Below are 27,931 nucleotides of genomic sequence, written 5' to 3'. Positions count from 1 at the left end.
AAAATTCAGATAATAGGTCAAGCCACAATTTAAAGAGCAAAAGGCGTGCATTGGATTTACCAGCGTGTTAATCACTTTTCAGATGGAGCATACCGGCCAGTCGTATGTCTCATCTGAACCAGAGGACTGTGACATGATGCAGGATTGCCTAGAGGGGAGGAAATACCCAGGAGAGGTCACAACCCCGAGCTTCAAGGTCAAATTTCAGCCCAAAGATAGCAAGAAGGAGTTGCTCTCGTAAGTAACAAGGCAAAGAGTTAGAAGTCATTCTTATATCCTGATGGGTAACAAGATTATATGTGCTTAGTTACGTCCCACCCAGGTTAAGAAATAATCATTAAAAAACTCATTAAAAAGAAATAGGAGAAGAAGATTTTACTAGACGTGAAGTTAGAATTTGTGAAAAGTGAAAGGTGAAGTTTTCTCTTTAGGTTAGTAGAGGGAATCGTTACATACCCAACAATATCATAATATCTCAACTGAAGTTCAAATCAATTCAATTCCCTTTTATATATACAACAACAGTCACCTCAAAGCGCTTTATACTGTAAGGTAGACCCTACAATAATACATGCAGAGGAAAAAAACCAACAATCCTATGACCCCCTATGAGCAAGCACTTTGGTGACAGTGCAGAGAGGTCTATTAACACATAGTGAGTAAGAAAGGTGACTGAAGAAGAAAGACTCAATGCATCATGGGAATCCCCCAGCAGCCTACACCTATTGCAGCATAACTAAGGGAAGATTCAGGATTCAGTTACAGTATTACTATGATTTTTAACATTTTGCATTATCTTGAGTACTGCAATAATATATACTGTAATTTATCACCTTATTAAACTACAAAATATTTCCTCAAATTTACACTTTTTCATGTTCTGTTTTGTCCAATACGTTATTTTTTTGCCGCAAAATATGATTTTAGTGACAGTGTTGTTTTGCTTTACAACCTGCCTTAAATTGTGTTATAAGAGTCAGTCTGCTATCAGTTTGCAGTTGAATGAGGTCAAGTTGGCAATTACATGAAATCTGTTTTTGATAAAACAGTAATTAAATGTGATAAATCACATATCCGTTTGCTGTCTACATAGACAGAAATTCACATTTATCTGTAACATTTGTGCTCAGCAACCTTTCTGTTTTATAGGAATATAACCAGAACACAACCAGAGTTGAGGCCCCTTGCATTGTGTTCATTGACAGACTCATTCAGACAGATGGCAACATGCTGGCAATCTGTCTGAATTTATAAATGTATACATTTAATAGCAGTTATTTGCAAATCTTTGACAATCTCTCTGAGAGTGATTGCAGTCAGACTGTGACTAGGGATGGGTATCGTTTAGGTTTTATCCGATACCGGTGCCAAATCAGTACTTTTGAAACAGTGCCGGTGCTTAAACGGTGCTCGAACCAGTGCTTAAAGAATGGAGAACACAAGCTTTGTCCAAAAACCTCTCATGTTTTTATTTTTAGCGGTCTCTTTTTTTCTGCAAAATGATAAGAACCATACCACCATATAAACATCAACTGTGCAAAGATTTATGTTTTTAAAGTGGAACAGTGAAAAATTACAGCGCTGTCAATACATGAATATTCAGTAGGGATGGGTATCGTTTAGGTTTTATCCGATACCAGTACCAAACAGGCACTTTTGAAACGGTGCCGGTGCTTAAACGGTGCTCGAACCGGTGCTTAAAGAATGGAGAACACAAAATTGGTCCAAAAACCTCTCATGTTTAGCTGTTTTTTTGTAAAAAGATAACAATGTTAGCCTTTTCTGCAGCTATAGGGGATATATGGTATCACTCTTGGCTGGAAGCAGTGCTTAAACAATGGAAAAAACACAAACGTCGCCAGGCGTTTCATCAGATTCGAGGTGTTACCTCCTTTGCACAGTATCACCTTAAAGCACTTGTTGCAGGCTGCTGAGTTTGCATCTTTTGCTGTGAAGTACAGCCAGACTTTTGACCGCTTGGCCTTGGGCATTTTTAATCTGTAGCTCTGCTCTAAAAGAACGTACGTACCTGGGCCCGCCTACTACGCTTGCAAAGGTAAAATGATTGGCTAGAATCCAAGTGTATGATATCTCAGAGGAAAAAAGTACCGAAATAAAGCACCGAAATGTGCGCTGCTTTTCAGTCTGGTTACTACCATTTATGTCAGAACCGATACCGGTACCCATCCCTAATATTCAGACGTTGTACAAAAATGTCCAATTTTGGCACACAATTGGACACCATGCCAGTTGAATTTTTTAGGTATTTAAGAGCAGAAATTAATTTTATTAACATGCCTAAAAATGCTTTTTTTAAAAATACATTTTTGAAGAATTAACCACACATTTACATGGTAATAGGCCTTTTCTGCGCATGGAGCGTTTAATTGGCCTCTGGCCCTTTAAACTCTGAGGGGTTGTAACTTTGGTTTCTTTTGGTCAATTTGCATGATTGACACCTCTTTTTAATTGTTTGAGCCAATAGAGTCACAGTAACGATGCCACGTTCACGTTACTTCAACCAATCAGACGTTCCAAGGCCAAAACCCACGTGGGCACAAATTTACTGCATGTGACGTCTATCCAGTCACGTGTCTACAGGTGGGTCTAAAATGGAAGTTGTTGACGGAAAACGGCTCTGATGCGGCTAGGTAGGCGTGGTAACTGCTGATAATCATGTGGCTACCGGCTACCGGCGAAAATAATGGAGGAAATCTGGACAGTAAGCCAATTTCTGTCTTAGCACATTTGCGCCGCAGTGTGTTTTTGTGGTCTTCTTTTGCGGCTCATTCAGTGAATTTTGGTCAGAGTGTGGTGAAACTTGGTGTTTGGAATTGGCGATAGCTCTGGAAGATAACCAACCTATCTTTAGCCGGTTACATGAAGTCTGGAGAATTTCTGGTTGCCTTGTTTGTTTAGCCGACTTGGGCGCTTTTAAATAACTGTTTGTTTAATCATGGCTTGTTTTTGTTGAGTTTACTGGTTGTAGAAATGGTTTATATGACATTTTAGCTGAGATTCAGAGGTTTCTGTGGATACCACACATGTCTGGACTTATATTTCTCATCCCGTGTTATAACCGATTAAACGTGATCTCTTCCTTTTTGCTCGCGGTACCGGGGGCGTGGGGCTTAAAGCACTTGTTGCAGGCTGCTGAGTTTGCATCTTTTGCTGTGAAGTACAGCAAGACTTTTGACCGCTTCGCCTTGGGCATTTTTAATCTGTAGCTCTACTCTAAAAGAACGTACGTACCTGGGCCCGCCTACTATCCTTGTAAAGGTAAAATGATCGGCTAGAATCCAAAGTGTATGACATCTCATGAAAAAAAAAAAAGCACCGAAATAAAGCACCGAAATGTGCGCTGCTTTTCGGTCTGGTTACTACCGTTTATGTCAGAACCTGATACCGGTACCTTTCCCTAACTGTGACTGCTTGTAGAAATGTCGCCGCCTATCAGGCAACCTGTGCGATCCAATCACCTTGCAATCAACATCCTCAAGCCATCACCACGAATTGCAACTGATCACAGAACGTGACAAAATTCACTATAGTCACAAGTCACTGATCTTTTCTAGATGCACAAAGGTTGATGTTGTATTTTTACTTGTGTGACTGAGCCATAAGCTTGCACTTCATTATGAGGTAGCTTTGTCGAGCTAAGTGTAACGAGTGGTTTTCGGTTTTAACATATCTTCACATTTAATCATCCCTCTTGTTCATAGTGCTCCCACGGTATTTTAATTAATTTCATTAAAATATCAATATTTAGTGTTCCTATATTGATACTGTGTTGTAGTGATTGTTTTTGCCACCCCTACAGTTCAGTACAAAGATCCCTGAAAAGGGATGTAGTTCTAAATAAAAGTTAAATAAGAGATTTCTGTTGACCAGCAGAACTTTCTCATGTTGAGCCAGTAATGCTAACCACCATACCACCATTCTGACTGTCCAGAGGCTCGCACATAAAAGCTTGCAAAAAAAAAAATCTATCTGTCTGTCTGTCTGTCTGTCTATCTATATATGGAGAGAGAGAGAGAGAGAGAGAGAGATGTTGTGTGATAGTCTGGTCACAACCCTTTGGCAATCACTTATAAATTAAAACACACAGACACATGTATTTGCTCTGGAAAAAAACAAACAAAACCTGCTTGGTGTGACGTAGAAATCCACTAAACATTGACTCTTGAACCAAATGTAACCCTGTTTTAGCATGTACCATTTAGACGTCTTTTAAAGCTCTGATAAACAGAAAATTGCTCAGTGGGCTATTAGTGAAATTAGGTTGAAACCAGTTTGTTGTAACATCCTGAAAAGATGACTTTTCACATTGCAATTTTCAACCACATTTAGATGTTCTGTGGATGTGAGTTTAAGGCCATGACCAGCCAACCGGGATAAAAAGCATCCATGAACATCTGGTGCTTTGTGAGAGGGGTAGTGACAATCTGATGGTTCCATCAGAGTGTGTACAAATGTACTACCCCCAGGTATTTATGGGAACCTTACAACAAACGACCATCTATGTAAATTTTATGTACATATTTGCAGTGAATATAGAGAGGTGTATGGGCAGCCTCTGCTTTTCCTTTATAAAAAATTAGTTTGTACATCTAATCCCTAACATTGTCGCTCTCTCCTTCTGCCATTGCTAACTACGTGTCTGTCCCCTCTGCAGGTGTCCCACACCTGGTTGTGATGGCAGCGGCCACATCACTGGGAACTACGCGTCCCATCGTAGGTATGTAGGCTTATTCGGGCGCTACTGTGCACTGCTGCTTTCTATATAAGCTTGTACATGAAATGTTAGATCTACTGAGACTCTCCCTCTGGTTCTCACTCCAAAGCCGGCACACCGAGACTAATTCAAACATTTTATTTGATCCTGACATGCCAGAGGCAATAATGTAGCGTGAGCCCAGGAAGCAAAGACGGTCATTGACTTTGATATGCATCAGTAATTTACTTCTTGCTGTCTGTCCTCTTCTTGCTAAATGACCTTGGTATGCCTTGCATTCTTGATTTCCCTTTACTCACATCTTTCTGCTCTCTCCTTTCAACCCCCTCTCACCCCTTGCTTCCCCCCTTTTCATCTTTCTCTTCCTCTGCCTGTCTTTTCTCTCTCAGTCTGTCTGGGTGTCCTCTCGCTGATAAGAGCCTTCGGTCCCTCATGGCGGCCCACACCCCTGAACTCAAGTATGTCTGCTCTACACCTTCACTGCCTTTTCGCTGCCACTTCAGCTCACTGCTACTGACACTGTCCAGCGCCAGAGCGCTTCATTCTGCTGACGTTAACTTATCTATTATTGCTGGCTGCTTTCTGTGCTACTGCTGCATCTGACATGGTGGTTTTTCCTATGTCTGTGCTTGCTTTCACTTCAATTACTTCATGTAAATGTGAATGAAACTTACAGAGGCTTTTCACAGCTCAACATGGACAGATACTGGGCGTGTTCAAATGGCAAAGAGCCTGGAAAGTTATATTAACTTTTTCATATAGAACGGTGAAATCAGAGCTTACAAAAGGGCATGAAAAATACAAAATGCAAATTATCAATGTAATTGATAAATACTAAGATAAGTAATAAATCAACAGAAAAATACACAGATAAGCTGAATAACAACTGACAAATACTTTAAAAAAACACACAAAAACATCTATAAAATCTATAAAATCCTAAAATCCGTTCTAATACATATATGAGGTGTAAATGGCTGGCCAGGATTGGGATGATATGAATCACTAAGAACTAAACTGTTTGGAGTCCAGAGAGTGGTTTTTTTTGTGTGTGTATCAGAAAGGATGGAACTGAAGCCTAGAAGGAAAAAAAAGCATGAGTTTATTTTATTTTTTAAGATCAGTGGTTTAATTTTGACTAGACAAGGTCTTTGGTGTTTGACTGAAAAGTCACTTAGATGAGCTACAAAAAAAACATTTCTCCCACTAAAAACACAACGTCTAGATGAACAGAAGCAATTTCCTGGTCATTACAATTACATTTATATAGCACCAGTTCACAGCAAGGGTTCGTTATTATTGCAAAGTAAAGACAATAATAATAATAATAATTAATAATATTATTGAAAGATTAGACAGAGAACCTCAAAGATCAGACAACTATGTGTAAGCACTTAGAAACGTGGGGAAGAAGAATTCCCTTTTAACATGAAGAGGCCTCGGGCAGACCTGGGCTTTAGGGGCGAGTGGAAAGAGAAAAGAGGGGCATTGATGTGCGGTTCTGAAACTATACTCTTTCATATTAGCAGATTAGATCACTTTTAGAATGAAAGTTGGATTGCAAAGGCTAAAAAATATGATTTCTGATTTTGTGAGGCGTAGTTGAGAAAACTGTGTGGCATCCATGAGCTGAGAGTACCGAGAGAGTCTAAAACAAGAGCTGGACTTTTAGTGTCTCAAGGTTTCAAAGGTGGATGAAGCTGTGTTTCCCAGGCATATGGCTGGGGAGACACCTCTCTTAGCCCCTCCCTGAGCCTGGTTCTGCCAGAGGTTTCTTCCTGTTAAAAGGGAGTTTTTCCTTCCCACTGTGGCCAAAGTGTTTGCACACAGGGAGCCATCTTATTGATGTGGTTTTGCTGTATTGTTGTTGGGCCTTACAATATTAAAGACCTTGAGGCGACTATTGTTGTGATTAGGCAGTATATCAATAAAACTGAATTAAATTGAATATACACATTGTGATAGTTTGTTTAAGATTAAGCAGATAAATAGAAAGTAAAATAGGAGAGATGGGATCAAAAACAAATATGCACAAGGATGTTTTATCCTAACAAACTGACCAAGTTGTCTCATTGTAAACTTCAGTTTTCAGTTGTGAAAACTGCCTGTGTTAATTTTTTCTGCCTAACTTTGAACATTGCTTTGTTTTTTTCCCTAGATGCCCCACTCCAGGATGTGACGGCTCAGGTCACATCACAGGAAACTATGCCTCACACAGAAGGTAACAGAACACAAATGCACGCACGCACACACACACACACACACACACACACACACACACACACACACACACACAAACACACATATGTATAGCCAGTCAGAGAGGCCTAGCGACAGTTCACAATAGATTAGACAGGCACCACATACACATGATCCTATTTTCATCCATATTAGGCGTTTTCAATGGATTTGGTTTGTCATTTGGTTGAAGAACCTCTGTAAAATTATTCTTCCTTACCATGTTCTCTTCCTTTATTAAGTAATCACTTCACCAGACCTTTTCTTTCCAGCCCTATGTTATCAACTCCATACTTTCTGTTTTCAGTCTCTCTGGGTGCCCGCGTGCCAAGAAAAGTGGAATTAAAACTCCTACCAAGGACAACCAGGAGGACTCCGAGCTTTTAAAGTTCGTACCGCTCAGAAAGTCATAACGTCTGCTTTTAGCATGACTGACGGTAAAACTAAAATGCAATAAAGGAAAGAGAGAGCGAGAGAGAGAGAGAGAGACAGAGAAAGAAAGAGAGGAAAGTCACTGTGAATCATATGCAGAGGTAGTGATCTGTCCCCGTAACTGAATCAACTTACTCATGGGAAAATACACTTACTGCAGATACTGATTCTGAATATAATTCATGGTAGACTATTGCAGAGTACATTGTTATTACATAAGAAATACATGGGCTTCATATTGCACACAAAACTGTTAATATAACAGTATGTGGAGAAAGCATGTACCAAATTGTAATAGCTCATTTGTCAGCAATATCTTGGATTGTAATAATATGTCCAACACAGAATGTAGCAAAACTGCTAAAAACCTTTCAGTTTTTAAGATTAGAATAATCTTAGTTTCACTTTACTTTCATTTTTGCATTCTCCTTGTCTAACCTTTGTGCCCCATCATTCTCTTTCTTTCCGTATCTGCTTCCTATCTTTCATACTTCTTCTTCTCCTTCTCTTCTCTCTTTCTTCTTACCACCTCTGCTCTCTGCAGATGTCCGGTGCCGGGCTGTGACAGCCTGGGCCACATCAGTGGCAAGTACGCCACACATCGTAGCGCTTACGGGTGCCCGTTGGCGGCCCGCAGACAAAAGGAAGGTCTTCTGAATGGCACACCATTCAACTGGAAGGCCTTCAAGACAGAGGGTCCAACCTGCCCCACCCCAGGTTGTGATGGCTCTGGACATGCTAACGGAAGCTTCCTCACACACCGCAGGTAAGCTTAGGCTTTGATCAGTATCTTCACATTTTAAAAACAAATTGATTAAATGAGGAATTCAGATTTTTATAAAATGCTGCCAATGGCCAAGTATCTCTGAATCTCTCTTTTTTATGTGTGGATATTTTAGTTATTCTTTTAAAAATTTGTCACAAATGCTAAAATGTAAAGCTTCAGTTTGATACTATATTTTTAAATCGCTATGTCTGACCAAAAAAATAATACGTAAATCTCTGTAAACATCCCATCAGTTGGTCATTTTCACCTTTAAACTGATCTAGGCCAACATAGTCAAGTCTTTAAGTTAAGCTAATTTACAGCTTGATAGTTCGGAAATCGGAAATGGTTCCTCGAGAATTAAATAAGAATAATTATGATGCCAGGAGGGGTAAAAAACAGTTAGCCTAGCTCCACTTTCCAATGGTAAACAGTATTCAGAACAGCTAACCAGATGTTTTTAACATGTGTTAAATAGTCTGTCTAGCCGTTTCCAGTTATTTTTCTAGGCTAAGCTTTTTCCCCATAGCAGCAGTACATAATTAACACATGCCACTGTAAGGTATAATGTTCTTTATTTACATGTAATGTTAAATTTGATCCTCTCTGAATTTCATTTCAGCCTCTCAGGATGCCCCAGAGCCTTGTATGCTAAGAAGAAGGCCAAGTTCCCTACAGAAGACTATCTGAGCACTAAGTTCAGAGCCAGTGATGGTAAGATGGTTAATTAAGAAAAATCTATGTGTTTACTGAGCAGAAAATCCTCCCCTCTGTTTACTGAGTCAAATAATAATAATGCCAATGTTAGATTAGAGGTTTTTCTCTGTTTTCTTTTCTTTTGTTTTGTTTTGTTTTGTTTTGCAAAACATGTTTTTCTCTTCGCCTCTCCTTTAGTTTTGGACAACGATGAGGACATCAAGCAGCTCAACAAAGAGATTAATGACCTTAATGAATCCAACAATGAAATGGAGGCTGACATGGTCAACCTGCAGACTCAGGTGTTTGTTTGTTGTTGTTGTTTTTTTCCTTTAGTGTGATCTTCAGTGTATGCTCTTGTTTTCTCGAGGAGCTCCAGTTTCTCCATGCAACAGCAATACTGCCTACCTTAGCCAGACTCTTGCAAAAGAGATAAAGTAATTATTGATCACTGTCACCACCTTATGAAACCTTGGTTTCAAAAGCATGACACTGTTGAGAATGAATGGAGAACTATAATTTCAGGAGGATATTTGTCTGGAACGTCTTTTACCAGGATTACAGTTTCTGTATTTGAGACTCTATAGAGCACGGCAGGACACTTTAAAGATGGATAAAATTGTCCAGTATCAGTATTGCATCTGACCAATCACATTGTTGTGATGTGTGATGCATGATGTTTCCACATCCCAAAATTATGTCATCGCTACAATCTGATCGGTTACTTGCAATGTTGAACTGGAACCAACATTAGATTTGTGGTCCCAGGAAGAACGAAGATATAAGATGGTGCGAGCCACTAGAGAAGAAAAAAATGTCTCTATAATGTCTGGACTATGCCAGACCACAGCTGCTATTAAAATCTTCTTTTAAAAATCCCCAATTATTTCAGATGTTAATTTGTAGTTGAAGATTAAAACATTTGCTGATGGTCTACTGCTGTGCGTTGCAGATTTCCTCTATGGAGAAGAACCTAAAGAGCATCGAGCACGAGAATAAGATGATTGAGGAGCAGAACGAGGCTCTGTTCATGGAGCTGTCTGGTCTGAGCCGAGCCCTCATCCGCAGCCTGGCTAATATCCGTCTGCCACACATGGTAAGTCCGCATTTACACCCTGTTCTCATTGATTGTGCATTTGTTTGAAGGCAAATCTGGTGCGCTGAAGAGCGCGTGGAGCCTTGTTTCTATTTGCTCCCCTCAGTTGAGATTGGTTTTCATTTGCACCACAGCAGGAGCCAATCACAGAGCAGAACTTTGACAGATACATCAGCACCCTGACTGACATGTACACCAACAAGGACTGCTTCCAGAGCCCCGAGAACAAGGCTCTGCTGGAGAGCATCAACAAAGCTGTGAAGGGCATCAAGGTTTGAGGCTCCACACACACAAATGGAGAATGCAAACTGTCCTGAAGTGCACAGAGTGCGGTGGAGGTGGAGTCAGGAAGGAGAGATGTTGAAATGCTCTATGATATATCGTAATATGATTCAAAAACAAAAAAAAAAAAGGGAATTCAGGTTATTTAAGTAAATGGCAACTTAAAAAAATATCAACCCAGGGAGCACTCTGTTGAAGAAAAGTGACGCGGACCAAAATCCACATCATGCTGCTGCTGGGATTCAAAGGAGGAACCAGAAGAAGATCCATGTTACTAGAAGCTGTATCTGGGGGTTTAAATATACTGTATGTTTACCCGTTGTCTCTTTTGTGTCCTTAACTGTTTTTCGGAGAGGGTTTCGCAACTGGTCAGTCCGTTTTTTTGCATTTCTCCTCGGCCGGAACACGGAGACAGGCGAGGCTTGAGTGTTGCTCGCCAGAGCCCGGAGGAAGAGGAGCACTAACTGGAGCAGAAGACTCCCACCACCGCTGTCTCCTGTAGCATTCTCTATGGCAAGCATCTGTGGCTCTGAAACGCTCTCTGATCCACAACCATACTCACACCACACCCCCCAGCGATATGAAGCATGCACTAAACTGAATGTGCGTTTGCTTGGTGGTATTACTGCAGCGATCATCAGCGGGAAAAAAAACCTCATTGAGCAAGGTCGCGAGTTTGATTTAAACGCTGCAGCCCCCCCCCTCCAATGAAATCATAGTAATAGTGTGCACACATTTCGAATTCAGTTAGTCATATCTATAGTACTTATCAGCCTAGGAATTGCACTTCATTTCAATGACTAGTTTTTGTGGTACAATAATTATTGTTATATATGAATTATTTATACCTGTGAACTTTTAAATTGTAACTTATTGCCATTTATGTTATTGAGGTTTATTTATTTGAAGCAATCTATTTATTAACTTTGTTTAGTGAAACACACACACACACACACACACAAATGCATCTTTACTGATTATCAAGGTCAAAAAGCAATTTGCAGATGCCGTACATCAATATTTTAAAAGTCTATATAGATAAATGACAAGGCATAGTTTGTTTTGGAGTACTTTTTAAAAATCCTTTTTAAGTGCAAATATTTTATAATAGACTCAAATTTTTTTTGATAATTTTACAGTAAAAAAAAATATTTTTTTGGCTTGTTGCTCTTGTTTTCCTCGTTTTTATTTTGTTTGTGTTCTTTCTGTTACATAAAAAAAAAACACCGATGAGGAGATGAAAACAAAAAGAAACTATGTATTTATTATTTATTTAATATGAAAGAAATTGACTGATATGGCTGTATATTTATTTTGTTATTTATGTGCGTGATGTGAGAGTTGAGTCTGAGTAGTCTTAAAGATCCTCTGCTAATATTTAAATAAAGAACGAAAAAATAAATAAAATCAATACAAATACTGTTTGATTGCTTAGGCATAGATGTACCAGCAGCTGATTGTTTAAAAAACAAAACAAAACAAACAAACAAAAAAAATCCCCAGAAGCAGTCACTTTCACTATCCACTCTCTGAGTGTTTGCTTTTGTCAGGTGATGAGAAAAATTTGTAGAGGAATTTAAAAAAAATGTTACCTCTCCCAAGCGCTTTGTAGCGGCCAGAAGTGGCTCACCCACAATCTCTGTGATGTACCATGGCTGTTTAAGTAACGGTTTTGAATTCTCTCCATCAGTGCAGTGGTACATGTGTAGAGCTCTATTCCAGCAGTGTTTTAGTCTGGATGTACGAGTCTAAAACACACACAGTGACATATCCAACCCTCGAGGATACTGTAGGATGGCCTCCTTTGACAAACTTTTATCAGATAAACATACACACCCTTGTAGCCTTACTCTAGATTTTAATTTTTTGATGCACAAAGTGCCACTAAAAAAATAAATAAATAAAGGAGAAGAAGAGAACTCACTTTCTTTCCTGACTCTTCGCATTTCTGCAATGTAACAATGTCTGGTCCTGAGGAGACCACGGCATCAAGAGAGTGGTGATTGTTTCAGATGCCTTTATTTCTCTGCCAAGATGGCCATAAGTACACTATATATACATTCTGTATAAATAGATTTTAAAGATGCTATATATATATACATATATATATATATATATATATATATGAATATAAACATACATATATTTTTACAGTGTAATTGTTGACTTGCTCTTCTTCTTCTCTTGTATATCCTTATCAAAAGATCACTAGCTTATTGGAAAGAGAAATGAGGAGGGATTATCAGTAGGAGGCAGTTACACCTTAATTAATATCACTAAGACCTGCTCAACTGTGGCTTTAAACATACCATTGAGTCAAAGCTGAAGGTGATGATACAGTACAATACTTTGGAAGTGTTCTCATAGGATTCCTTTTTTAAATTTGCTTTCCTTGTCTGTCCCTGATCCAGAAATGTCAGAAACATCTACTGTATGTTGTACTACTGAATCTGAGAAATGAAACCATCAGTTTAGATGGCTGGCTCTTTGTTCCTAAATGTCACGTGAGTTCATGTATGAAAAAAAATTAGAAAAAAACAACAACAAAAAATGACGATGATGATGCCTCTGAGTAATGCGCATAGTGTTTAGCGACATTCTGCAGTGATTGTGTTAATAATGGAAACGGCTCACTCTCTGTGAGCTTTCTGATACTGAAGTGAGCAAGTAGAAGACCGTAGTGTAACCTGCCTTTGCGTTGCACCTGCTGTGGTGTGCACAACCCCGTATGTAACTCTGATGTCGAAGGCATGTTTTCAATGTGCTTTTAGCCAATGTAGAATGAATCTCCTTTGTGCACTTTCTCAATAACTGTTGAAGATGCCAGCATTTTGAGTCTTAACTTGTAAGAAACCCAATAGATAGATGACGGGCAAGTGTCCCGCCTGTTTGTCACATAGAAAAAAAACACACAAAAAAACAAGCCGTTTCATTCAGGGGGTTCAAAATGTATTTTTTAAAAAAGGAAGTGGTACTTTCTTTTCCAAACAAAAAGGAAAAAAAGAACAACCAAAAGAGACTGACGGGAAGCAGAGTTTGGTTCTCAGGTGATCGGGGAGAGCTGCTAAAGCAGAGCAGAGCAATGCCATAGGTCAGCCAGTCAGCTGAGGCTAGAGGCAACAGCAGCGGCTGGATCAAGGCCTAGATGACTGTGTGGGAGTGGGAAATTGATTTGCCCGGCTACACAATCTTCCCTTTGCTTTAGGAGGAGGCGTTTGTTGCATAAATACGAGTCCGTCACTCAAAAGAATGTCAGAGCCTTTTATGACTTTTATACTCCCCAAACCCTCCCCCCCAAAGCCCCCACACCACGACCTCCCCTCATTCCTCATATTTTGTGTAACCTCTCCCCAGGAAAAATAGTTTGGATGCATTTGGTTAACAAAGTAGCATATTCCCTCTCTTGAAATGCACGAGAATACTACCCGAGAGTGTTAAGACTGAATATTCTCCCAACTTATTTGATAAGGCATGACCCCTTTTAAACTGCTTGATGAAACTGTCTACTGAGGTATGTAAATGAATAACACTGAGGCCATGAAAGCATAGCATTTCAAAAAAAAGAAAAAATGTCAGCTGAGAAAGCGAATGCAGCCCACGGTTGGTTCTGCGCCCACGCACTGTATGTTTTCTTATTTACATAAAAGTACCGAGTGATGGAGTGAGCAGATTTATTATTCTAAATTGCAAAGGAACAACAAAAGTGGTCAGAGCTCAGTTTCCCCCGAAGCACCTGGGACGAAAATTGAATTGAACCTGATGAAACGTTCAGGGGAACCAGAATCTTGTTTCAGAGGGGTCGAGGGAGGGGAGCGCATCGTCACCTGGTGAGAGTAGGTTGATGCCCACGCGCACACACTCTACACTGAGAATAAGAAAGAAATGTCAAGCTGAGCAAAACCAAAAGACCCCCAACATCCTCCCTGCTGTAGTCGCAAGCTGTGTGGTCTTATCATGTGTGCCTTTCTCGCTGAACTCATTTTGAGATAGGGTATGTTTACACCTGGTTCAAATACTGCTGAAAACATTTGGTCTGAATCTAGATGTTTTACGTTCAGGGGCGGGGTTAGCTGTTGGGGAGGGATGGGGGCCAATCATGTCAAATAAATGCGTTTTCACATCCAGGCAGAGGCCGTTCTGTGACAGAGATGGCACGAAACAACGAGCCTAAGGAAACTGTGATCCCATTCTGTCGATTCAGGTACCAAAACTGCATGGACAGTTTCTGTGAAGGAATCTGAAGAACATCATCATTATCATCATCATCATCATCATCCTAGCCATCCCTAGATAATGCATTAGTGTGCAGGGCATTATTTTGAAATAAGTGGAAGTGTCTGTACATATTTGTATTAAGAAGAAACAGTGTTATTGTTGTTGTATCGAAGACGAGTTGAAAATGGTTTTAAAAAAAAAGGGAAAAAAAGAAAATAGGTTGTGACAAAGAGAAAAAAAAATCCGCAGCCAAGGGTTGTCCTGCTAGCACATTTTTACACAGATGAGCTATTTTTACTGGTGATTTTCTAGGTATTGATACTGATATCCTTTTAAAGTACAAAACTTCCAAAATTACAAGCACTTCCACAACGATAGATTGTACGGTGGTTTTTGTTACTTTTGTAGATGTGGTCGTTCCTTTGCTACAGCAACGTTTTTTAAAGTGGGACAGGCCTTGGCTGTGTGTCCTTGGGGTCTCATGTTTGTTTGTTTGTTTGGGTTTTTTTGCCTAATTTGTTTTTGTTTGGGAAGTAAAACACTGTAGATGGGCCAATTTTGTGACTGTTTGTTTGTGTACTTGTGTACGTTCCCCTGTTCCTGTGTCAGTGTTATAAAGCAGAGAAGTGATGTCAGTTATTGTGGGGGTATGAACCATTTTAAATGTTCTCTATGAAAAACACAAATAAAGACTCATAGACAAGTGTGACTTTGTTATATCATTTTGTGCATGTGTGTGTGTGTGTGTGTGTGTGTGTGTGTGTGTGTGATCCTGTACATCTATCTATGTGGGGAGTTTTACACCTTGTGAGAGACATTTGTTGATCCCTGCCCGAGGAATCAGGTTCAGGTTAGAATGGTTAATCCATAATATCTTTGAGGGTCCCCACAAAGTAAATACATGTGTGTTTTCTTCTTTATGTTAAAAGAAAAATCTTAAGCACATCTCTCCAATGTGTGGATCTTTTGGCTGGTCCTAACAGCATCACATGGTTGATTGATGATTAAGATTTGGTTTTAGAGTAAAGTTACAACAGTTTAATCATTCGTCCTTTCAGAAACCAAAGTTGATTGCCCACACCTAAAAACTTTTTGCCAGTGTTGAGTAAATTGTATTTAAATTTTTGGAAAACAAATCGTAATGACTTTAAATTTTCCAAACTAAAGAAAGGCTTGAGCAAAAGTGTCCGCATTTCTTCTTATTTTGCTTCCAAGGAGCCAGATCTTCTTGTATTTTTTTAAGAAGTAGCTCTTCAGGCCTTTTGAAAGTTTTTCTGCTTCATCCACCCATTTTAAATATATTCCACTGACAATTTTCAAAAGACTGTTTTGTTTGTTCAGCCCCTTCAACACTGACCTATGAATCAAGCATGAGAGGGGCAGTTTGTTACTAGCAGCCTGTCACAAAGGACCTAATTTGATCCCATTTCTTCAGATGAGTCTATGAAAAATGACAAAAATAACAGTTTGATGGGCATAAAATTGTATTTCTGCACCAACAAGGTGATTCCCAGAGAGCTATTAGCTGAAAACTTGGCATAGTGAGCAGTGTGTCCTTAGGAAACACTGAGGTAACTGGACAAATAGAGGGCAAAAGAAGAAGCAGCAGGACTAAAAAGCTGTGTACAGCAGATGAATAGTATCTGAAAGTCATGTCCTTAAGAAGAAAATCCAGCAAAGACCTGACACAGGTCTGGAGTGATGCCTCTGGCCCTTTAGTTGATCCATCTACAGCATCATCAGTAATGCTTTAAGTGGAAGGGTGACTGCCATTCTTAAGGAAGGAAAATGGGGAGAAAAGGCTGAGGTATGCTAATTTACACAAGAACTGGACTGAAAATCCGTTACAGCATGTCATATAAGCGATGAATCTGATTTGTGAAATTTGGGTTCAAATTGTCACCAATACTTACAGAGGAGATCAGAAGAGAGGAACAACGCTGAGTGCTTCTACAGCATCTATAAAGCATCTGGAGGCTCTCATGAGTGATGCTGAAAAGCTAGTTCATGTATTTATTACTTCTATGCTAAATTCATTATTATCAGGGTGCTCTAGAAACTACCTGCAGATCCAGAACACTGCATAAGAGTACTGACTAGGTACTAGTAGGAGAGAGCATATGTCTCCTATATTGGCTTTTCTTCATTGGACTCCTGTTAAATCCAGAACTAAATTTAAAATCCTGCTCCTCACATACAAAATCTTAAATAATCAGGCTGCATCATATCTTAAAGACCTCATACTACCTTTTTATCCTGACAGACCACTTTGCTTACAGACTGCTGGCTTACCTGTGATTTCCAGACATTTCACAGGAAGAATGGAATGCAGAGCTTTCAGCTTTCAGCCAGTTAGTAATATATCACACACTGTCTTTCTATATATTAAACAAAATTAGGGATCTGAATTTGCTGCTAAAATGTAGCTAGATTATTTATGTTTCCATTGCTCTATTTATATTTTGAGCAGCACTGCCATCTAGTGGATCATTTTCTGAACCTTTGTTATATACAACGTTCTTTAATCATTCCTGGAATTCTCAAAAGTATAGGTAAAGTTCGAAATGCATAAGTGAATGAGACCACAATCCATCAGTAATATACTGTTGTCTTAAAATGCAGCGAGTTACCGTAACTTTTGATTCTTTTTAGTGAAAAGCAGAATCCCGTTGATGTTCTGGTCTAGCCAATTAGTACTCATTACTATAATACTCTGTGATTTTGCCACCATATTTTTTAGAGATGCTTTCTTTTCTTAATTTTAGCTGTTTACTAGAACACATTACAGGTTTGTGGTGAATATGAGCTTAAAGTGCATACTCTTAGCTTTTATTTGAGGGGGTTGAGCAAAACTTTATTTATTTATTACAACATATTTGGTCCACAGATTGAAAAGTAAATTGCAGCTGGGCTAATGTAGTATATCAAGTATGTTAAAGAATTCAGTTATGACTTCAGTTATGTTAAAGAATAATAAATTCACAACAAACAACTGCAGATCCATCATTATTCTCTTGTCTTTATTCTTCTTCCTGGAATCCAACAAAAAAAGTTGACAATAAGATACTGAAAGAGCACATTTGTGCATTCATGTTAGTGTTTCTTTAAAAAAAAAAAAAAAAAAAATCAGAATGTGTGTCTTTCAAAGAGTCCCATTCACTCAGTGAGCTGTGAGCCTTGACACCTGGATACCAGCCCCCTGCTATATAAAAGAATGAGTTTGAAGGTGGTGGTTCATAATTTTTTTGTTCCACTGAACAATTCTAGCTGCAAGCGATTAAATGTAAAGAATTTGCATTAATTATCAACAATACACAGGCCTTTAATCACACACACATTTACAAAGACACACACACACACACATACTGACAGAGGGAGTTTCTAAGGAGCCAGGTTTTCTTTTAAAAGTCATTATAAAAAGTGGTTTTTCTGAGGTTTCTGAACATCTTTCTTTGAAGTTTCTTTTTGAACATTTGCTCATTTCAATACAGTCCTTGTACCTGAACATTTTCAGAGGCTTTTTTTTTAAAGAGACTGAATCATTCAAGCATAAAAAGGCACCTTATTCAAGGGATAGACCAGCATTGTATCTACGTGTACAGACAATTTAGCAAAGAATTAATTATAAATTGTATCTTTAGGCATTTTGTTTCTAGGCCTAAAAAAAACAAACAACCTACCTACAACTAAATAAACATTATCTGAAAGTCATGTCCTAAAGATGGTAAATGGTAAATGGCCTGTATTTATATAGCGCTTTCTAGTCCCTAAGGACCCCAAAGCGCTTTACATATCCAGTCATTCACCCATTCACACACACATTCACACACTGGTGATGGCAAGCTACGTTGTAGCCACAGCCACCCTGGGGCGCACTGACAGAGGCGGGGCTGCCGGACACTGGCGCCACCGGGCCCTCTGACCACCATGATGTTAGCTCTTTATGCAGTAAAGTTACAGTGGGATACAAATAATATCAGGCTGATCCTGCCGTAATTTGTTCCCCCTGTTCAAATCACGGACAAACAGTATCCCACAGCTGTTTATGTGTTTAAACCCATTTTGCACAGAGAGACATTTTTTGAAAAATGTATTGACAGCAATGTTGAATATTATTACACAGGAAAAAAAACAACTACACGTAAAATAATTACACCGTGACGCCTCTGCCTTTCTAACTGGAGGGACAGTAACTGCGTGTGTGTATGTAAGCGTGTAAAACCTGCAGATAGTCAGATTAACAGTATTTTGTCTCTATCTGCCATTCTGCAATTCATCTCATGTAAACAATAACGTGGCGCACAGCGTGACGTGAAAAAAGGCACATGCCTTTGACCTTGCTTGACGAACTCTGTAATCCTCCTCCACACTTAAACGCAAAAAAGGAGTTTTAAATAATCTCCGTTTTCGGTGAATCGCAACGCCGTTTACGTGTTGACGAAAAGCCCAAACGCATAGAAACAGCTGAGTTTTCAAAAATACCCGTGTAGTTGTGGACGTAGCGTAAAAGAGTTAGTAGTATATTTTATTACTACCTGTAATTTATTGCCGTTTACTTGTATTTGCTTAATTGTTTACTAAATGTTTGAGGTGTGAAATAAACCGCAATGGAGTTTGTAAACAAAATATGGGTGTGTGTGTTTGGAGGATGTGTTTGTGCGGGGGGGGGGGGGTTAGGTGGTGGGGGGCGCGAACATTTTTCATGTAAAAAAGGGGGGCCTGGCAAAAAAAAGTTTGGGAACCACTGCTTTAATGCATATTAAAAAAAAAAAAACAGCTGCTTGTTTAAGTGAAAATAAATGGATGGGGTTTTTTGCGCTAGTAAAATTGTGGAGTTGTATTTTGTCTCGCATCAATTATATCGTCAGTTATATCGTTATCGCAAATTTTCAAATATATATCTTGATAAATATTTTTGGCCATATCCCTGCTCTGATAATTAGTAAGACGGTAACAGGCCAATCAGAGCGAAGACATGCTTGGGTGGGCAAACAAACACTGAGCAGCATCGACACTCAGTTGGATGGAGCTGTTTTCCTCTCGCTGCCGCTCACATTTGCACTCTCCGTCGGTTTCCACCCGCATCTGGCCTGTTCCACTTCCACAGCCCACAGTACTGAAAGTAGGCCATCCTCCTCTGGCCGTTACTCTGCGTGTGTTGCGTCTGACGTCAGGGCGTCAGCTGGCCGAATGTTTACATCCAGCAGTGATGTGTTTCTGACTGGATCCCCCACCAACAAGAGGCTGAGCACAAGGAAAAGCGCAGAGACAGAGAATATCAGGCGGCGTTAATAAGAGGTACACGCTTCAGTTGGTCCGTGTTGTGTGTGGAAGCGCGCTGTGTGCCTGCAGACCAGCAGCAGCTCGCTGGGCTCCTTCTCTCGATTTTCCTGATCTTCCACCGAAGATAATGCAGTTGTGTGTCGGCTTGTGTTGACCTTGTCGTTACATGGAGGTTTGTTACGAATGAATTGTGCTGTTGTTATCATTTAGGCTGGGTGATTATTGCCTCCAAAGAGCTCCATTTATTTATTTATTTCGAAACTGGATCACCTGAGTGGCGCAAATGGCACCGCAGCACAGCAGCGTGCAGACGGGTATGAGACCTGCTGGAGTTGGAGGTCCCGGCCGGAGCCGGACTTTAGACTCGACGTAAAAAAGCGTTTTTAGAAAGGACAGGGCGTGTTAGCTGATCACTAAAGCAGGAAATAAATAACCAAGTTCAGTTGGCACTGTTTGGCAGGAAGCGTGTACCCTACTAGCCTACTAAACCACTTACACTTAGATACTAAAGGACGAAAATGACCGGCAGCGCCCTGCTGTGGCCATTTGTGTCCACAGCTCTAAACAAAACAAAGCAAATCAAAAAAAGAAAAAGGCGGGTGATCATACTCACGGGGGCATAGATTCCCATTGTATGCCAAAAAATAACGAGGCAGAAACCTTGTTCTTCTCCCCCCAAGAATTCATGTTCCTTTTAGGGCTTCACCACCTGACAATTTTTTTGTTTTTGAAACAAAGACATCCTCTGTTATTTAAATGCACTCAGCCCTTTCTTCTTTTATAGCTTAATGAGGGTGTCCAACATTTGGCAGACAGTGCACCCTGGAGTGATCTCTGTCCTTTGGCACTGCCCTGTGGTGTTGTTTTTAACAGAGCTGGTCACATCCTAGTCACATTCTGCTGCTAAAAACCACACCTAACCCTCTTACTGCAGTTTGATCATGTAATTGGTGCTGAAAGTCTCCTTTGGAAATTTTCACTACTACTTTGTGCCATTAAATTGATCCAGGAGTTGATCCAGATGCGTACTGTTGAAGTGAGAACAAAGGAAAAAGTTTGAATACTAGTCTGCTGCAATGCATTAATTCAGTTCTTTTTTTAAAATTTATATAGCAATTTATACAGCAATTGCCTCAAGGGCCTTTACATTGTAAGGTAAAGAATCTACAAAATACAGAGAAAACCCTAAGAATCACACAGCCCTCTATGAGTAATACTAATCCTAAGAAGGAAAAACTCCCTTTTAACAGCAGAAATAGACTGAGAGAGGAGCGGCCATGAATATGAAGCAAAATGAAAGCAGTTTTGTAAAGACTGAGCAATATGGCAGAAAAGTAGAATGATTAAAGTCTAAATAATCAATGTATAAGCCAAAATAAAAGACAGAAGCATAAATTAAGAAAGACATAGACATCAGGGGAAAAAAAGATCAAAATGTCCAAAAATTGAGACTCAAAATATGTAAGATACACAGCTAGTTTCTCAGGGGGGCTTGGATGTGTCTTTGTCAGTGCCTGTATATAAAAGAAGGAAGTAAGCATAGTGGTTTATTTTAAAGCCTCAAAATTAGTGCGTGTTAAGTTTTTGGAAGACACTGAGATGAGAAGGTAGAGCGATAGCAACTAATGCTAATAAGCTTGATTAGCACTGTGCATTGATGGCTGTAAGGGTACTGTTCACCTGCTAATTAGTGCTGACAGACTAGTAATTTGGTAGAATTCCACTCTGCATGCTCCTTACAACAAGTCATATTATTTGTAAGATAATTCCATTAAAAATGCTCCAAAAGGAAACAGCACTAGCAAGATAAAAAGGACAAATTCAGTGGCCTGAATCAACAGAGGTGAGGCTTAGTAAGACAGCTAATGGCCATGGCTGCAAGTGTAGCAATCCTTATGAAAAAAACATAGACTAGTGAGTCTCTGGGCATTGATTGACTTTTAAAGTTAACCTTAAGAGGGCATTAGGAGACCTGGACATTTTGGCTCTTCTGTGTTTGCTCACTTTTGGCCATGCAGGTTGATAATCACCTCCTATTCACTTCATCCATTTGAGTTTAAGAAAATAAATTGATGACGCTAGCTTTACCTAGAAAAAAGATAAAATATAATACAATGTATTCTGCCTCTTTGTTTAGCAAAAGCTTGATGGTGTTTGTCATACATGTAAAAGAAAGTAAATGGTTCTGAAAGTAAGTTTGAAGCTGCCAGTATACTGTTGAAATGTGCAGGACAAGGAGCACGTACTTAATTTGCTTAATAATTTAATCTGATATGTTGTTTAACTTCAGGTTTTTTTAGTTTAAGATAGCCTGCTAACCTGTTTATCTTTATGTGTCTGTTACAGATTAGTTTTGGAACCCGCTGGCACATTTTCTTATTTCTTATGGTTTTTGACACTGTTTGTTTTGAACACAAAACACAAGAAAACTCTAAGATATTTGATTTTTTTAAGGAAAGCAGCCCATCCTTTGACTGTAGAATCCTGTCCTAATGGCTTTTATTTGTTTCAGGTTTTTTCCCCCATTGGGGTTGTGGAATTGACACTAAAAGAACAAAGACAGTGTCATTTGGAAACCTTTAAAGTGTGTAAACTTCTGGTGTGAGAGGGCACCAGCCTAGAAGTCCTCCTTTAATGAATGAACTTAAAAAACCACTGAAAGACTTAAAAAACAAACAAACAACAACAGCACAAGCACGAACAGCTATGGAACTGTGTCTCAAAGTGAAACCGTGCCTTATGCTCTTGTCATCTGGTCTTCAGTCAGGATGGGTGGAGCTGTGAGTGCCGGTGAGGACAACGATGACTTGATTGACAACCTTAAGGAGGCTTACTACATCCGCTCAGACCTGGTGGAGCGAGCCTTCCGAGCTATCGACCGTGCCGACTATTACCTTGATGAATACCGGGATAATGCATATAAGGTCAGCACAGTGAAAGTGTGTGGAATCAGCCCATAGGGGTCCAAGCTGGTAAATGTACTATATGCTATTGTTGCATTTAGGATCTGGCATGGCGGCATGGAAACATCCACCTATCTGCTCCATGTATTTACTCGGAAGTGATGGAGGCTTTGGATCTCCACCCTGGACTCTCCTTTCTCAACCTTGGCAGTGGGACGGGCTACCTCAGCACCATGGTCGGCCTCATTCTGGGTATGCAACTCTGCACTTTTTCAGCATATATGCTGTGGTTATTATTTAAAGTACGCCAAATTAGCTATTAGCAGTTAATGCTTTCAGCGTACCAAAACAAAGACAGCTGTCACTGGATTACTTTACTCTGCAATGTTTTTGATGTAAAAAGAAGCATCGTTTTCCTGTGCTGTCTATGAAATTCTTTATTCACAGTAGAGATGGATAATGGTGTTTTCTTAGTTGGCGAAAATGTCTGCATGTTCACAAAAACAGTAATGCTTTTTGCTTATCAGGCTTTCAACAGTGGTTGTTTTCATTTTTCATTTTATTTCATTTTTCATTTTATAAGATAAAGACCCTACAACATTTTAATACAAAGAGACCTTTGACAGAACCAGGCTCAGGCAGGAGCAGCCACTGAACGGTTGGAGAGTGAGTGGGAAAATATAAGAAAGGGACAAGGAACAAAAAGAAAAGGACAAAATGAATCCAATACACTGAATATGTTAACACTGAAGATACTCTGATATTCCTTAAGTGGTTGGATGTGTTATTGATAGTGATTTTGTGGAGTGGTCTGCTTCTGAATGTGAGTAAGATCAAAGAACGGGTGGTCAACTTCAGAAGAAAAAGGACAAGTGCAGGTACAGGTGTGTACCTGTTTCTATCCTGGGACAGGATATGCATGTGGTGGAGGAGTACAAGTAGCAGCGCAGCCACATCAACAACAGCTGGAACACCAACACAGATGATGTGTACAAAAAGGGGATGAACAAGCTCTATTTCCCAGGAAAGCTGAGCTACTTAAGTGCATGCAGAAAAATGATGAAGCTTTTCCAGCTGTGGTACACTGCAATCAGGAAGGATGGCTATGTGATTGGCTGCAAACTGAACACTTTTGAAGGCCACCAGAGAGTCTAGGAGATCATCTAATTGTTGGGGTTCTCTGTGTTATTGTTGGGTCTTTAACTTACAATATAAAGCACCTCAAGACAACTGTTGTTGTGATTTAGAGATATATGAATAAAATTGAATTGAATTAAATATTCACAAGGTTAATTAGACACTGTGCTGTGCTGACTGTTACAGGTCCCTTTGGAGTGAATCACGGCATAGAGTTACACACAGATGTGATAGATTACGCCTACCAGAAGCTCGACTCCTTCATTAAAACCAGCGACAGTTTTGACAAGTAGGTCTCCTCTCCTCCTTGTCAGCAGCATTTTCTTTTTTATCTTCTCCATGGCTTGTTGTGCATTGCTGCTCTCTCACTTCAGATTTGAGTTCTGTGAGCCATCCTTCGTGGTGGGAAACTGCTTGGAGATCCCTCCAGAGAGCCGTCAATATGACAGGGTGTACTGCGGGGCCGGTGTCCAGAAAGAGCATGAGGATTATATGAAGAACCTGCTCAAGGTGGGGGGCATCCTGGTGATGCCTCTTGAGGAAAAGGTTTGTGGTCTGTCTGAGTCTCCATGGTATTTTATGTTACTTTTTAAAATATATGTGTAACTGGAAATATTCAAGAGATAATCTCTGTAAATAAATATCTGCATGTAGTAATGTCAACCTCGCTTTTGGAACCACAGTGGTGATTAGAGGAACTGCAGTTTTTGGCACACAAACTGATAGTATGAACTCTTCATGTTACTGAATTCAATCAGATAAAAAAATAATTTATAAACACAAAAGTATTAAAGGACTGCCCTTCTGTTTTATGCAGTTGACCAAGATCACTCGAACAGGACTGAACAGCTGGGAGACCAAAAAGATCATCTCAGTGTCCTTTGCCCCTCTGGTGCTGCCCAAGCACAGCACCAACAGCAAACCCAAGACTGTCCCACTACGTGAGTGTCATTTGTCCTTTTCTCATTTCTTGCCATTTAATTTCCCCGATGTTGACTTGCCATTCTCAACATTTCAGCCAAGTTTGAGGTGCGATCGTTACAGGAACTGGCCCGTATCTGCATTCGCCACACCCTCAGAGTGACCACGGATGGAGGAGATGGCCACTCCCGTGGCCGAGGCTCCTCGTTCAGTGTTGGCCGGGGCCTGGCGGTGGCAGGGCTTCATAAGTATGGGCCTCGCTTCAAACGCAGGAGGGTCCACCGGCGCCACTGCAACGCCCTCGTCCTGGCCACCCGCCAGGTGGTAGCCAGCAGTGGGATTGGTCCTGCTTCCTTGGACAACAACAACAACCAGGGGGCACAAGGAGCAGAGGAAGAGGAGGAGGCAGGAGAGAGGGAGGTGAGGCAGCAGATGAGAGGGGGCAGGAGGGTGGGGAGGGGATCTGGAGGCAGGGCAGTCGTGGTGGAGGAGGAGGAGACAGTGGAGGAAGAGGATGAAGAGGAGGAGCAGGAAGAAGAAGAAGAGAAGGAGACGGGCGAGCTGCTCAGACCCCAGCCCGCCGTGAATGTCCTGAGAGAAAGGATCCTGGGCTTGCCACTACCTGAGCCTCTGAAGATGTACTTGCTGTACTACAGAGAGAAATGAGCTGCAGCCAGGTCCCGAGTCAAAGCCCAGAGCTGGAATTCTGCAGGGGCTAAAGCCTCTTTTCCAATCCCACCACCTACTGTACAGGCAGGACGATACACCTTACTGACCCCAAGCTCCGCCACGGGTCTGTTTCGCTGTTTCTCTCTTTTACCTGCCCTCATCCTCTCCGTCATCCATCCTGTTTCTGCTCCCTCTTTTTTCCGCTGCTCTTTACTCAAGTCATTTTCTGGTGCTGTGAAGAGTCAGCTCCGTACGTCCAGGGGAGGGGGAGGGAGAGTTTTCCATATGTAAAATTTGGACCTCCTTTGGGGTGCAAAAAGACAGAAATTGGTATGAAATAAACCATTTATGAATTAGCTCTGCAGCTCTAATATTAGAAACAGCAGTTTAACAGTCCACTGTTCCCTGAGTACATAGCTTGTACAGAGGCAGCTTAGTGGCACTCAGAGAAGCTACAGTCACAGGCTAAACAAGACAACCCAAGATCAAAGACTGTAGCAGAGGGATCGGTTTAGCCACAGCCTGGAACTGATTACAGCTGGAGAGTACAGAATGATGGAGTGGAAGCCAGTTTGTGTACAAGCAGCTGTTATCATCTCACTGGAATGATGTCATTTTACTAAAGAAGATGCAGATTAAAGGGTATGAGAACTAAATAGGTTTTCTTTGGTGATGTTGTAGCTATAGCAGACAACCGCAAGATAGCGTGGCAGGTTTCTCCCACAGATTTCTAAATAAAATGGGAGCTGTGCCTTTAGCCCCCAGTCCATGATGTAATTTAAGCCCTTAAAGGATAATTGTGGTTTATTTGTTTCTGTTGTGTTTCGACACTGACAGAGATGATCTAAGAGCCATTTCACTTGCTGTTAATCCCAGTGTAGAGAGAGTAGGCTGCTGCATAGGATGCTGGTCAGCTACTAGCTTTTTTACACCTGCTTCTAGAAAAAAACACAACACTGTTGTCAGGCTGGAAATCAAATTGTACTAGTCTTCTTTTTTTTAAAACAAGGACGCTGGTTCTAGTCTTCTGCTAATACATGCTAATTGGTCAGCTGCCATGCTTCCTTGACAGATTCAAATGTTTACAAATGATAAGTACTAGAAGTGAAGGTCTGGGCTCGCATACAGCTGCCTGTGTTGGCACACCTTTCAGTCAAATCAAAGTTTGAGCCCTCGCTTAATTTTTCCACCTGAGAGGTTGCTGCTTTGAGGAACCCACAGAACTACAATAACCAGGGGAGCACAGCAAATTTAAATAAAACCAGAATTACCCTTTAAATGATCTTATTTTTAAGGCCGAGGCTCAGTCACCTTTTCCCTGTGTTTTATGAGCCTAGTTGACGATCTAGTGGGCTGAGTTTTCCTTTATTTTTTCTTCTTTCTTTCTTTCTTTCTTTCTTTCCTATGCATACGTTTCATCATGTGAATTTGTCTTCGTCTCCTTGGAGATAAAGCTGACTTTAAGCCTCACATGTGCATCCAAAGGGCAGTCTCACTGTTTTTCTCTGCATCCCATTAACCAAAAGAGAATGACCATAAAATATACTAATATTCCATTTTACATAAATAAACCAGCATGATAAAAACACACAAGTAATTATTCTGATGACTGGGTGTGTACTGTCATGTTCCTTGTAATATTTAGGGGTTTTTTTTTTTTGAATGAATTAATTTTCTGAGACTTGAAGTGGTGTGTATGTATGAAACTGTTGTACTTTTTGTTTTGTGAATCATAAGAAAAAGCAACTTTAAACAGGTACTTTAAAATAGAAAATACTTCTTTTAATTGCTATTTTTCCCACTGTGGACTCGTTTGATGGGCATTATTCCTTTGTACTTTGTACTTTACACTTCCTTCTGTGCCAAACTTTAGTTGCATGGACTCAAATCTGGAGTGGGGCCAAGCAGATCAACAGCAAGTCACTCATCACATGAAAAAAAATACATTTCTAAAACTACATCACTTCCACTGTTTGGTACGTAAAAATCATCTAAAGCCTTAGATTTTTCCCATTTTAAAGTTGTTTGCATTCGAAGAATCGGTTTTGAAGCACAAGGCAATGCAGAAGGCACTCTGCATCAGTAATACAGTGTATCAGATAAATCGTGGATGTGACCACAATAACGGGAATCAGAGAATATTGTTCCTTCCGAGTGCAACGTCACGCTTCACTGTGATTTTTTTTTTTTCTACTGCTTGATCTATTTTCAAGTACTGTATGTGCACCATTCCTTTATTCAATACAAATACCATTCTGCTGTGCTGTTGTACTCTGCTGAATGTATATGATCACACACTTTCTTTTTTCTCTTTTTCCTAAAGATCACATTTTGGTGAGACTGACTTGCTTGTTTTTCTGAGTTGAGCTGTAATATTGACTTGCGGATAATAAAGTTCATTATACAAAAGTTGACATTTCCTTTTGGTTTTGTCAGGTGAGGTATTGAGCTTTTTTTTTTTCTTAGACAGTAAATGTGAAATATGACTATAATCCCAGAGATAAGAGGTTTGGAAATATATAAATTTAAAGGTGACATGCTAATTTATTGGTGGATTC

The 27,931-nt window shown here is 40.1% G+C and overlaps 2 protein-coding genes across 11 annotated transcripts in view; both read left to right on the top strand.

Moving 5' to 3' along the window:
* myt1b (myelin transcription factor 1b) overlaps positions 1-15,169 on the top strand; it is a 136,909-nt gene extending 121,740 nt beyond the window's left edge. For 4 of the 9 annotated variants that reach the window (XM_025901805.1, XM_025901804.1, XM_005462779.4 and 1 more), the window contains 10 exons: positions 83-237; positions 4,676-4,738; positions 5,125-5,193; positions 6,894-6,956; positions 7,281-7,361; positions 7,950-8,171; positions 8,794-8,885; positions 9,066-9,169; positions 9,820-9,963; positions 10,098-10,375. In XM_025901805.1, the coding sequence (XP_025757590.1) occupies positions 83-237; positions 4,676-4,738; positions 5,125-5,193; positions 6,894-6,956; positions 7,281-7,361; positions 7,950-8,171; positions 8,794-8,885; positions 9,066-9,169; positions 9,820-9,963; positions 10,098-10,241 (1,137 nt within the window). In that variant the 3' untranslated portion in view covers positions 10,242-10,375. Of the gene's footprint in view, positions 1-82; positions 238-4,675; positions 4,739-5,124; positions 5,194-6,893; positions 6,957-7,280; positions 7,362-7,949; positions 8,172-8,793; positions 8,886-9,065; positions 9,170-9,819; positions 9,964-10,097 lie in introns of all 9 variants that reach the window. The other 5 variants (XM_025901803.1, XM_025901809.1, XM_025901806.1 and 2 more) reach the window with 5 other exon arrangements.
* A 4,321-nt stretch (positions 15,170-19,490) lies between these two features.
* On the top strand, positions 19,491-27,782 carry pcmtd2b (protein-L-isoaspartate (D-aspartate) O-methyltransferase domain containing 2b). Of its 2 annotated transcripts, none has more exons than XM_003457859.5 (7): positions 19,491-19,758; positions 22,507-22,667; positions 22,748-22,898; positions 23,970-24,072; positions 24,158-24,329; positions 24,601-24,724; positions 24,802-27,782. In XM_003457859.5, the coding sequence occupies exons 2-7, from the start codon at positions 22,512-22,514 to the stop codon at positions 25,368-25,370; spliced, it is 1,275 nt and encodes a 424-aa protein (XP_003457907.1). In that variant the 5' UTR covers positions 19,491-19,758; positions 22,507-22,511; the 3' UTR covers positions 25,371-27,782. The 2 variants fall into 2 exon arrangements, with proteins under 2 accessions (XP_003457907.1, XP_005462834.1); XM_005462777.4 differs by lacking the exon at positions 19,491-19,758 and adding an exon at positions 19,768-19,915.
* Positions 27,783-27,931: the final 149 nt, after the last annotated feature.

Source organism: Oreochromis niloticus, linkage group LG20 (genome assembly GCF_001858045.2).
Source record: "Oreochromis niloticus isolate F11D_XX linkage group LG20, O_niloticus_UMD_NMBU, whole genome shotgun sequence".
In the NCBI taxonomy this organism is placed as follows: Eukaryota; Metazoa; Chordata; class Actinopteri; order Cichliformes; family Cichlidae; genus Oreochromis; species Oreochromis niloticus.
The sequence above is the reverse complement of the archived record's forward strand: the minus strand, read 5'-3'. Positions and strand labels throughout refer to the sequence as shown.

What these genes read in the sequence shown, in the direction of transcription:
- pcmtd2b (XM_003457859.5), top strand. Translation starts at nt 22,512, where the DNA reads ATGGGTGGAGCTGTGAGTGCCGGTGAGGACAACGATGACTTGATTGAC. An exon ending in CATGGTCGGCCTCATTCTGG is followed by an intron (nt 22,899 to 23,969) that starts GTATGCAACTCT and finishes TGACTGTTACAG; the next exon opens with GTCCCTTTGGAGTGAATCAC. An exon ending in ACCCAAGACTGTCCCACTAC is followed by an intron (nt 24,725 to 24,801) that starts GTGAGTGTCATT and finishes TCAACATTTCAG; the next exon opens with CCAAGTTTGAGGTGCGATCG.